Here is a 13,435-nt window from a genome sequence, read left to right as displayed (position 1 = left end):
GGCTCGGGTCTTTCCCAGGGATAATATGTGACGTGATATTTCAAGAGGGCAGACCAATGTTGTGGCACTGGGTGGTGGGTACTAACCGATGTCATAGTGGAATCAGAGTAAAGATCCTCAAAATGTTCGACCCAAATGAGAAGCTGGAGAGAAAAGTTAACAAGCAAAACAGCCAATTTACTAGAGTAGGCAACAATATTTCAAAAAGACTTATTGTCCCCCACTCTTGCTGCTTTAAAAAGGTATTCCCAAATGTCCGTCTTCCAATTAGACCTAGCACACCTAAGGTGGTGGTTCTGTACTCACTTCTCGCTTGCATAATATGCTCCAGATTGTTTGATTTAATAGATAGTACTAGGTTTAACTTAGCAGATCGACATTGCTTATTGAACAAAACATGTATGGTATCTCCCATTGAGATGCCTATTGCCTTCCCTAACGAAAAATTCGCCTAACTGGTAAAACAGGTCGTCATGCTGCTTAAGACACCAGGTTGCCCCATCCTAACCTCAATCAATCCTTCAGATCAGCTCGGTTGAGCCTGCAACTTTGCTGTATATTTGGGCCATGCAACTGTGATCACCAGAAACAAGAAGCCACTTTAAAGACTGAGAAAGTTCTTTCAATTAAAGTGTAAACAGTCTAAAATCCGTGTGTCTAGATTCGGCAACATAAATAAAGTAATTGTGGGCAAATTCTAGACCTGCGGAAATCTCAGAAATATAGAGAAATGAGAAGTTAGGGAAAAGCAGAATATATGGTTCTGTGAAGCACTAATTACTGCTGGAATATGTGTTATTCAGGAATTGAAAGACTTACAGGAAAACGTCCTCGGTGCTCATTCTTCCAGATACGATTAGATAAGCCCCAAATCGGTAACCCGCAGCATATGTGAAGTACAGGAATGACTGACTGAATGAAAAACAACCACCATAGGTGTGTGCTCGCTTGTGAGCATTTCTGAAACACATAAAACATAAATACTATTTAGTTTTGCAAAAAAATGAATTTCAGTGCAAACATCTGTAAATACGAGTGCACGTTTTTTCTCTCATAGTATCACATAAGATAATGAAAAGATACATTCACAACATTCACAAACTCTCGCTACTTACTCCACATGACATGTTTGGTACCACATCTCAATTACAGACCTTTCCACTGAGAAGACTAATCAACCACAGTCAAATGATTAAAGCCCAGTGGTCAAGGGATGAAATTATGTGAAACTGAGGAAAAATAAATGATGAATGATTACTATGTTTACTGTAGACTAACGTGTATGACATAGCATTCGTGGTGTGAAGGGGTTAATTGGCTAACAATAGAGTGTTGATGTGTCCTGCAGTGTCGAACTGCTCTGTGGGCCAGAACCTTGTCTCACTGCCATTGGGAAACGGTTTGGAAAGGCAGTAGATGAGGTGACATAGCTTTTGAAATAATAAATGTCTTTGTGTGTTCAGCATGGAGAATTAATCTTTTACCCATGGCTATGAGCAAGGCTGTTAGCACTTCAACAAAGTTGTTCATCGTCAGAAACGGATAGGTAATTTGCTCTAGAATTTTGGAGCGTGGAGAAGAGAGCCAGAGACTTTTAAAACCTTACTGTGAACTTGGACAGCATCCTCTCCCTTAAATTCTCCATCTTGAAACAGTGTTTGACGTACAAGAATGTGACATTGTTTGAAGTGCAAGTTTGTCTCCATTGTTCCTTTTTATCGCTTGACCCCCCATTTCCGGTGTGTTTCTTGTTCTGACAATGATCTATGTATGCGACCACAGCATATGTTTGACTGCTTCTGATGTAGCGTAAACAACTTGACGTCTACATTTCCCTTTAGTTAATGGATACCTGCTGTGGCAGCGGATTCTACCAATTCGAACTGACACGTTATTTTATAGACAAACCTTCGGACTCAAAATGCAGAAGTGGGACCGGTATTACACTGAATAACAGAGTGTTTAATTGTGTGTCTATGTTGTGACGTGATTATAGTACATCTGTGAGAAATTTGCCAGTTATAATGTTGTTTTATGTCACATGAGGAGCCCTTTATGAAGGTGACAAAATGGTAAAATGTTATCCCACTTAGATGTGGGCAGCATATTGAGGCACGAAAAGAAAAATATAATCAATAATGAATTGCTAAAACTGTTGGCTATGTACTGTTTGGTGACCCTCCCAAAACTGTCAAGTGTAGATTCATTGGGTCATAATAATTCTGAGATATGTGGGCAAATACCACCAGACCTACATTACAATCTTAAAATAAATACTCTGCTTGAGTGAGAAAATTATATAAGCAAATCTTATGCTGCAATTATGGAAGGATTTGTCCATCATCAATCAAGACTCAAAAAGACGCGAAGTTCTCTTCTAAGTAAGTAAGTCCAGTGCAAAATGTTTCTCCCCACTGACCACTCACTCCAAAGAAAAGTGAGGAACAATCAATCACTTCTTGAAAAACCAGATCTACAAAATACAACAACACATCTTCAACATAATGCAATTTGACATCACAGCAGAAATGCAAATCTGGAGCACACCCAAGTTGTTCACTAGGACAACCCTCTTTGCAATTTATAGTACAAATTTGTGAAAGTCACTTTTTACACACACTCCCACCTTCAATTGTGAGGAGCAATATTAAGCCAAAGCACCTTCCTAGATGTGGACCAGGTCCTGTCTCTCTTGAAAAAACTCAACTTGATGATCTCTCTAACAATCCTGGACTACAAACCTATGATACCCGGGGAAGAGCACTGAAAAAGGGTTTATCCGCCAATTCACAATGAAAAATCAATGGCCTCCTGCAAAACTGGCCGTCTGTTCCAGACTACAGTGCAGTACAATCACCTTCTAATAGGTCAATTATGTCTTCCTTGATGAGTCTGTAGCCTCTGAAACCATCGCTCATCATGCTCTAGTCAACAACCTCTCATATAAAATGATCTCTGACAAAGTTGTTTTGCAGGGGGTCTTCTCTTACTTTACAAATAGAACAAAGTGGGTCTAGATGGGTTCCCTTACATCCAAATCCATTTTTAATCCCCTGAGGTGTTCATGAAAGCTCCATCCTATCGCAATTAATTGTCAACATCTACATGGGGCCCTTGAGGGGCCTGCTCATCAAAAGGAAGATCAATTTACATTAATAGCTTGTTTCCGGTCCAGGGAAGACATGGCTTGGCAGTTTGGGCTGGATTGTTCCCATGAGGCACAGGGTCAGACTGATTTGCATATAGCCATGTCTGAACTGGGGTGGCAGAGTGGGCTAAAGAACGGTGATGGATTAAACCCAGATCTTTTGACTGGTTGTGAGTGGTTTATTGATTCAGATGCTCCGTCCATCACCACCCCCCTTTGGTACCGCTTTTGGCCGCCATAAGTATGGCAGGGTATTCTCAGACGTGAGTCCCTTGCTCACTTTGCCACTGGATTCAAGCAAGCCGGGCTGAAGACGGCTGGAATGCCAGAAACCCGTCCTCTGAAGCTTGTTTCCTGTCCAGGGAAGACATGGCTTGGCAGTTCGGGCTGGACTGTTCCCATGTGGCACAGGGTCAGACTGATTTGCATATAACCATGTCTGAACTGGGGTGGCAGAGTGGGCTTAAGAATGGTGATGGATTAAACCTAGATCTTATGACTGGGTGTGAGTGTTTGATTGATTCAGATGCTCCGTCCATTACCACCCCCCTTTTGTACCGCTTTTGGCCGCCATAAGTGTGGCAGGGTATGCTCAGACATGAGTCCCTTGCTCACTTTGCCACTGGATTCAAGCAAGCCGGGCTGAAGACCGCTGGAATGCCAGAAATCGGTCCTCGGAAGCTTGTTTCCGGTCCAGGGAAGACATGGCTTGGCAGTTCGGGCTGGACTGTTCCCATGAGGCACAGGGTCAGACTGATTTGCATATAGCCATGTCTGAACTGGGGTGGCAGAGTGGGCTAAAGAACAGTGATGGATTAAACCCAGATCTTTTGACTGGGTGTGAGTGTTTGATTGATTCAGATGCTCCGTCCATCACCACCCCCTTTTGTACCAATTTACATTAATATGCAGGAAACACAAACTATAGCTGTGAATTTCGCCTGCCCATGACATCGATAACTAAATGACTGCCTAGCAAACATCCTACAATAGATTTACAAATCCTTCCTCAAAATGAATCTCCTCAAAATTGATGAATTCATACTTATTGCTAATAACAGTAAACAACAAACAGTAAAAGGCACGCTATCAAAGATTAATCTAGACTGTTTTTTTCAAAGATGCACTGACTCTGTAAAGTCTCTGCGTTTACACATCACCACAAACTGCAGCATCAACACCCAAAGTGAACATGAACATAAAATAAAGACTTTCTGGCACATGCTGACCCTGTGTTGCTCTAGCAAAAAATGACTTGACAGCTGTATAAGTACTGGTCTTGTCCCGTCTTCACAGGGACAACACCTGGCTGACTGGCACCTGGGACACCTACCTGGTGTCTGAGAGACCCACCGACACCTGAGAAACCGCCCTTCTTTTTCCTACAGCAGTTGAGCTCATTGAAAGCCTTCATAATATTGAAAGACATACTCCAAAACTCCCAAAATGCAACTACACTTGTTAACCTTCAAGTATGCATTACATTCCAAGCACCATGTATCACCTAAAGGGTATACATACAAGTACCCTAAAATATCTCATAACCAAGATCAAGACCACAGATGGATCACCCAGCAGCAGCATCTCCAGATTGCAAAAGAGTAATTGTAAGAAAGATAAGACGAGAAGGTAAGCATTCTTAGGGTATGCACTTAGAATCTGAAACAGCACCCCAACTCAAACCCAGCAGCCAACACCCTTTGACGTTCTGGATAGACTCAAAACAATCTGTTCAAGTAACACCTTATTGTTTCATAGCTATACACTCCTATGATCTCTGAAGTGCACTCATCCCCTTTGTACCCATTTTCTTCATCTCCTTCCACCAACCACCCCTCAAGGCCAAATCTCTTCTACTCCTCATCTGTTTTGCCCTGAATTTTCCTACACACAATATAAAAGTTCATCTGTACAGTGCAGGCCTTCCTTTTCTACGAAGGTTTAGAAATTCAGCACATGCATTCATATGGAATTATTCTGCTTGGCAGCATCAAGTATTTTTTACTTACATGCTGAGGAAAGGGTATGTGGCCATTTTATGCTCTGATACAGAATCTACACTGGTAATGCTCAAAAGTCACATAAGCTTCAGATATATCATTGTCGATTTCTATGATTTTAAAAAGAATGTTGTTTTACAATGCTGGGGATGCAAAAGGGATTTCACAACTGAAGAAGTCTATGGTGCATTTTGGGCTTTCAAAATGCACACAGGGAGATAGTCATGTTTGGCCTTACACTCTTGTACTCTTCCATTAGGCTTTGTAAGTAACATGATGAACAAGTTCCAGCTTCAAATTCCTTACCTTTGAATTTCCCCAGTGTCAGAGTGCATCCGGAAGATTTTTTTTCATGAGCAGAACCCCTGTGTGCCACTAGGCGGCGTCGGTCGGCTTGCAGGGTGTCGTCTGCATCATCCATGCCCGAAATGACGTCCGTGTCACCCATATAGGCACCACCTCGGCACGCTGATGTTAGTTACTTTTCACAACTCTCCACAGCAGAAGGGCAGAGCCATGAAGTGCACTGACAATGCTGTGTCTAAACTAGGGCCCTTAAAGGGATCATCCCTAACCCTAGAAATCTATCCGCAGAGTGGGGAAGATCAGTGGATCGGCAAGGAATCTGCGGCTAGATATTGTCTTTAACAGATAAGGCGGTACCGAAGGTAAGAAACTTGTTCATCTGATAAACACATCTAGCTGCAGATTTCTTACCTTTGAATAGATATCCAAGCAATACCATTCCCAGTAGTGGTGCTGCGGACAAATGTAGACTAAGAAGTCTTGCAGGACCAAACAGGAAAAGTGCCCGTCCCTGCGAACCTGACTGTCCAGGCAGTAGTGGTTGGTAAACTTGTGCTGAGACGCCCACGTTGCAGACTGATGGATGCAGGGCCGGACTGGGAAGCAAAACCGGCCCTGGCAAAGTGCTCGGCCGCCCCTCCCTTTCCCCCCCCACCCCTCGGGGGGTTGGGGGCACCGCCGATGTCTTTGCCAGGGCCTGTTTCGTCCGATTTTGTTACAGGGACGATTTTGCAGCTATGCTGCAAACACAGCCCTGTAACAAAATCGGCCCACAGGGGCCCAAAACCGGCCCCCACCCGTGCGGCGGGCCGGGGGATTGCCCGGTGCCCGCTACGGCCAGTCCGGGCCTGGATGGAGGTCCAGGACTGGAACTCCTCAGGCTAACTCAGTGGTTGCAGCCTTAGCTGTCGTGGAATGAGCTCGTAAGCCTTCAGGAGGCTGCTTCTTGGTCAGTGCATAGCAGATCTTGATGAAGAGAACAACCCATCAAGAGATGGTCTGTTACTTCTCCGCCCGACCTTTCTTCACACCAACATACCCCACGACGAGTTGGTCATCAACCCGAAACTATCATGTGCAGTCATGGTAGAATGACAGCACTGTTTTTTGGCCCAGACGGTGGTCACTTCTCTTCTTTAGAGGGATGTGGAGGAGCTCAGAAAGTGGGCAAGGTGAAAGATTGTCCTACATGAAATGGTGTTACTACTTTCGACAGGAAAGAGGCCCTTGTGCAGTTTTTCAGAAAAAATTGATAGGAAGGGAGGTCTGGATGACAAAGCCTGCATCTCACTCACTCTTTTGGCCGATGTAATCACCAAAATTAAGTCTGTTTGACGGTAAGCATCCTAAGAGGACACTTGGGTAAAGGCTCGCAGGGAGCACACATCAGAAATGTGAGAATCAAATCAAGGCCGCACTGCAGCATAGTGAAAGCGGAAGGTGGGAACATATGTACAAGACCTTATAGAAATCTATTTACAGTGGAATATTTAAATAACAAGGGTTGGGGAATCTTACTTTCCAGCAAGCCCTTTGGGTTTTCTCTGTTGCTGATCGCTGTAGCCCAAGAAACAGCAGCGTCTGGGGTCCTGCCTGCCCGCCTCCCGCCGCCTAACTCCCTGCAACATCCCGGAGTTGGGCCGCCGAGTGGAGCGTGGGCGGGGCATACAAACTACAACCCCCAGCAGCCCTAGCGGCACACACTGTCAGCTTTGCGCGCCACGAGGCGCTTAAATTCATCATCACCCCGGTCGAGTGGGGGAATCTTACTTTCTGGCAAGCCCTTTGCGTTTTCTCTGTTGCTGATCGCTGTAGCCCAAGGAACAGCAGCGTCTGGGGTCCTGCCTGCCCGCCTCCCCCGCCTAACTCCCTGCAACATCCCGGAGTCGGGCCGCCGAGTGGAGCGTGGGCAGGGCATACAAACTACAACCCCCAGCAGCCCTAGCGGCACACACTGTCAGCTTTGCGCGCCAGGAGGCGCTCAAATTCATCATCACCCCGGTCGAGTGGGTGAATCTTACTTTCTGGCAAGCCCTTTGAGTTTTCTCTGTTGCTGATCGCTGTAGCCCAAGGAACTTTGGCGTCTGGGGTCCAGCCTGTTACGCCCCCCGCCGCCTAACTCCCTGCAACATCCCGGAGTCGGCCGCCGAGTGGAGAGTGGGCGGGGGCATACAAACTACAACCCCCAGCAGCCCTAGTGGCACACACTGTCAGCTTTGCGTGCCAGGAGGCGCTTAAATTCATTATCACCCCCGTCTCGCGGGACGCCGGGCGAAGCCCGGGCCAAGGGCGGGCCCGTTTAAGCCTGTTCAAGACCGGGTAAGACTGGACTGGGCCATATTAATAACATTTTACCATCGAGACTTTGCACTTTCTATCATTTGTAAATGCTCAATTGGCTAAATCTATTCTCCTAACCTATTGTCGGTACGAGGGCTCCTATCAACCCCTAGCTATTTGCTACTATTACCTTCTCATACTGTTGTATTATACACGCTGATTCTTACCATTAATCATTATGAGTACAAGGGGAAGTAGGAGCAAAACAGCACAGGGTGTAGGCCAGATCACAGGCCCGATTGATCAATTCATCACGAGGGCAAATGAGGCGATAGATCAGGGCATCATTCTCCTGGAAAGAAGGGTATCACAGGACTTAGTCATAGCAAGAAGGTCCTCTATGGGCCCCTTGGCGTCAGCTAGAACTCCAATCCAGTCAGGAGCAATCGGCCCACTGTTGCTGGAAATCCCTGCAGACATCCATAGCATCCCTAATAATGTAGATCTATCCGCATCCCAACTCTCCATGGACTCAGAAATAAGGGAAGATTTAGAGAAATCCCCAGTCTTGGCTATGAGCCCAACTCAATTATAACCCCCAATTCAAGTAGAATCCCCGAAAAAGCTGGAAACGGGGAGGAGGGAGGGAGCTATCCCAAAACAAAGAAATAACAAGAAGAAGAAAGATCTCAAACATTTACCTACCAAAGCCCCCGCAAAGAGCCAAAGACATCGAAACTCCCCCCTACACAAAATGACTTAAATTCTATAAATACATCCATAGTCAACCTCTCTTTTACACCGACTAATGCAGATGCCACAGGTGGGGGGAGGAGGGGTGTAATTTATGTCAATCAAATAAACAGCTACTAGCCAGCCTTGGAGAGCTGATTAAGATCCATCTACTACCCATGGAGCGAACCCTAATGAATATCGAAAAACAAACAGCCAAGTTGACTACTCACCCAAACAACTCGGCTAACGTAAAAGCCCTAAAAGCCCCAGGAGTCACTAATGTGGGGGGCACCAAAGGTAATGCTATACAGAAACAGCCAGGGCCATCAACAAACATTAAAACACCTGTAAACATGCCCATCGCACAAGAAAAACCAGAAGTAGCTCAAGTTAACACACAGATAATACCTGATAACCCCAAAGGACCCACCCAGGCAGAAAACCAGAAGTTAACACCACCCAAGACACCAGCACCACAACCAGAGGGAGATAAAAAAAAGGGAGGGCGGTTTAGGCGTGCCATCGACCTACCACCAGAGGCAAGTCCATTCACGGTGGTCCTCACGGGGACCCCAGAACTCCCCGAGAATGTGAGAGAATCCACCTGGTCTCTAAAAAATAAAGTTCAACAATGGTTGAGCACTAATAGACCGCTTCCCCCTTATCGTAGTAGCAGAATCTCTATGGTGCGTAGGGTACCCTGGATAGGAGAAACAAAGAAACGAATACAGGGGGACTGTATTAGTATAAATTTTGATGACCCAGGCACAGTTGAATATATTTGCTCATGGCCAGTACTGGCAAAAAAAGAAGGAATTGATGCAAATCGTCTGTCCTTCTTTTATCCTCCTACATATGCTTATGACCAAGAACCGCCGTACAACTGGAACCAATGCTCTGAATGGAACTGGAGTCAAGTAGACCACTGGAATAGAAGGAGGGATTGGGAGGCCTGGCCCTGGAACCCAAGAAGAGAACAATCCTATCTGGAGGGCTGGAGGCGTATACAAACTAGCAATCGGTTTTCTTGTTTAGAAATGGTAGACTGACAATCACCAAGCTTAATATCCATTGAGACAGACGCTACAAAACACAAGCTACCCACAGCCAAAAGTGGAATTCATACTCAAACATATGAGAGGACTTATTATTCATCCATACACAAGCAGGGGAAAAATAATATTGACCCGTTCATTGACCAAATATCCCCGAGCATGCACCCTTTAGTACTAAGTAGTGTAACTGGGGGGGCTAATATTCCAACCAATAACTGGGGAGAAGAGCAAGTCCTACTGGATGGCAATCGAAATAATCTTATAGCCCAAAGAGCTAGTGCAGGAATAAAAGGGGGTTCAACCCAGTTAAGAGAGGGGTCAACTCGAACAGGGCCAAGTAGAAAAAACCACAGGGATAATTTGTCTATTGTAACATGGAATATTGCGGGACTTTCTAAAAAAGCCATAGATGCAAATTTTCTGAACTTTGTCAATAATTTTGACTTAATGTGTTTCCAAGAGTGCTGGGATTTGGAGCCCACCAACTTAGATGGCTTTAGCACCAATTTTACCCCGGCCATACAGACTGGTAAAGGTAGGAGCTCAGGTGGTCTCTGCATGTACGCTTCAAATATGGCAAACATGACAATAGAGAGTCTGGATTTTGAGTGGGATAAGAATAAGAATAAAAATTAAAAAAATTGGACACTCAATCCAGGCCTTCATAATGAACGGGAAAGGGGCCCATAGTTTCTTGTTGATTAATCTGTATAATAATATAGCGAGGGACGACCAACTAGAATTCATGGATGAGCTATCAAATGCCCTGAAGTGGTGAACGGGACGGGACAAAGTGGAAAGATGTACCATAATGATGGGGGATTTTAACTGTCATTTATGCCCGCACAGCGGCACGAATGCCTGTGATATAAGAAGCCTAATCGGCGAACTAAGCACCCACTTTGAACATACCCACTTTGGAAACCTAATGAATAAACTAATGCATGATTGGGATCTAGGCTTTGTAAATGAGCTCGCCGAGCCAATGGTCAACTTCCAACCCACTTTTCACGGGAGGGGGACATATTCCTTAATAGATTTCATGCTGATGTCCAATAGCCACTATCGCAGTGTTATGGGTTTTAAAAATGAGGATATTGCCTTGAGCGACCATTATCCGATTAGTGCAATATTAGATGTAGGCGGATATATGATGTTACAACGCGTACTTTTAGCACGCATACCATTACAACGGATTTTTTTACAACGCAGGTCATGTTACAACGGATACCTTTACAACGCAATACACTACAACGCAGATACTATTACAACGCATACCATTACAACGTAGGTATAGGTAAGTATATAATATTAATATATATTTTAAATAATTATTTTTATAATATTTAATTTAATTATTAATTATTAAATTATTAAATAATTATATTAATGAAAATAAATTAAGTTTAATTTTATTATTTGTAAATATATATTAAAATTACCCCTCTACCCCAAAACCCAAACCCAGCCCTAAAACCTAAAAACACCCCTGTACCCCATAACCCAAACCCAGCTCTAAAACCTAAAAATACCCCTGTACCCCAAAACCCAAACCCAGCCCTAAAACCTAAAAATACCCCTGTACCCCATAACCCAAACCCAGCCCTTAAACCTAAAAATACCCCTGTACCCCAAAACCCAAACCCAGCCCTAAAACCTAAAAATACCCCTGTACCCCAAAACCCAAACCCAGCCCTAAAACCTAAAAATACCCCTGTACCCCAAAACCCAAACCCAGCCCTAAAATCTAAAAATACCCCTGTACCCCATAACCCAAACCCAGCCCTAAAACCTAAAAATACCCCTTTACCCCAAAACCCAAACCCAGCCCTAAAACCTAAAAATACCCCTGTACCCCAAATCCCAAACCCAGCCCTAAAACCTAAAAATACCCCTGTACCCCAAAACTCAAACCCAGCCCTAAAACCTAAAAATACCCCTGTACCCCAAAACCCAAACCCAGCCCTAAAACCTAAAAATACCCCTGTACCCCATAACCCAAACCCAGCCCTAAAACCTAAAAATACCCCTGTACCCCATAACCCAAACCCAGCCCTAAAACCTAAAAATACCCCTGTACCCCATAACCAAATACCACTAAAAAATGTTAAGCTTACCTATAATAATATTTACGATGTAATGGTATGCGTTGTAATAGTATGTGCGTTGTAGTGTATTGCGATGTGAAGGTATGCGTTGTAAAATGACCTGCGTTGTAAATGTATGCGTGGTAATGGTATGCGTTGTAAAAAATCCGTGGTAACAGTTACATACCGATGTAGGCCCTAGGTCCAGTCAGACATCGGATTTGACGGAAACTCTATACTGTCATTCGATTTCCCTGGCACGCACAAATGGTTATTTAATAAAATGGTCCAAGGGAAACCCGAAAACCTTCCTGGAAGCTCTGATCATGGAGGATCGCGATCAATTTTTGATCTGCCTCGAAGAACCCCTTAATCCGAGCACGGTAAAAGCGGCTTTTGGGAAAATAGCAGCCACAATCAAGAAAAACTTGACAAGGAAGCAAAGAGAAGTTGATAGGGCTAAGATTATGGACTGGTTTAACTCTGAATGTTCAAGAGCCCATAATACTCTTAAAGAGACATTAAAAAGAGTACCCAAAGATCTGATAGAAATCAGAACAGCTCGACTGGCATATAAACAGTCGATAAAGAAGCGAAAAAGGGAACTGAAAGATGCCGCCTGGGAGGCGCTATTAAAAGCTAGCACTCTGAGGGAAAGTACGGCCTTCTGGAGGGAAGTAAATGCACCTTTTTTCAGGGAGAGGAGGACAGACCTCGTAGAAATAACTATAACAGAGGACGTCTGGATCAACCATTTTACAGATCTATATAAAATGGACAATCTGGTTGAACCACACAACCTCGATCCCTGGCTGATAAATGAAAGCGATTTGCAGAGATCCCCGACAGACATATTCCCTTTACAGATATACTTCTTACTCCCAGAAATAGAACAGGCCATTCAGGAAAGCGCAAACGCCCAAGCCCCCGGGCGAGATGGCATCCCAATCGACATATTCAAAGATAATATGCCTTTATGGGCCCCCCTCCTCACAAATGTTCTAAATAGTTATAGCCATGAAGGTTTCCCAACAACATGGCAGGAAGCCATTGTAATTCCCATTTTCACAAAAGGAGACAGAATGGACCCAAAATGCTACAGGCCGATCTCCCTGCTTGATTCAATGATGAAGGTAGCTGGTAGAGTTCTGTTGAACAAATTACAATCTTGGGCCACAGAAAAGGGAATCCTTTCAAAATTCCAATATGGATTCGTATCGGGACTAGGCACTATAGAGCAATGTCTTAACCTGACCTTGATCACAAACAAATATACGGTGGCAAAAAAGAGCAATCTATACATGACTTTTGTTGACTTAAGCTCAGCATTTGATTGCTTAAATCACAGTTTACTTTGGAGTACTCTCATAGACCTAGGAATTGATTTGAATATACTCGAATTTATAAAGGAAATATACCGAGGGGCGGGGGCAATGGTTCGATACGGAAATAATGGAAAATGCACCAAGAAATTTCCAATAAAAAGGTGTCCGCCAGGGATGCATCCTTGCCCCGTTTCTTTTCAACTTATATATAAACGGAGTGGCAGATCACCTGACTAAGCTGAAAGTAGATTACCCCAAAATCAATGGCATGGCAGTGCCAATATTACTTTATGCAGACGACGCTGTCATAATGTCAAGAACACAACTAGGTCTGCAGAAAGCATTGACTGGTTTTTCCTCATTTATGGGTACTAGAGGACTCAGGATAAAGGTGGGAAATTTTTTTACGATGTGTTGCAGGTCAAAAAACAAAGTAGACTGTAACACCTTTTTAAACAAAACAAAGATAAGCTTGACAAAGACTTTCACCTATCTGGGT

At 44.1% G+C, this 13,435-nt stretch overlaps 1 protein-coding gene across 2 annotated transcripts in view; it reads right to left on the bottom strand.

The window, feature by feature from the left end:
- The window catches only part of LOC147688813 (ATP-binding cassette sub-family B member 5-like), a 973,135-nt gene that overhangs the window by 92,431 nt on the left and 867,269 nt on the right, over positions 1 to 13,435 (bottom strand). For both annotated transcript variants that reach the window (XM_086941722.1, XM_086941721.1), the window contains one exon: positions 820 to 960. In XM_086941722.1, the coding sequence (XP_086797848.1) occupies positions 820 to 960 (141 nt within the window). The remainder of the gene's footprint in view (positions 1 to 819; positions 961 to 13,435) is intronic.

This window comes from Lissotriton vulgaris, chromosome 10, assembly GCF_964263255.1.
Source record: "Lissotriton vulgaris chromosome 10, aLisVul1.2, whole genome shotgun sequence".
In the NCBI taxonomy this organism is placed as follows: Eukaryota; Metazoa; Chordata; class Amphibia; order Caudata; family Salamandridae; genus Lissotriton; species Lissotriton vulgaris.
This window is presented reverse-complemented; position numbering and strand designations above follow the sequence as displayed.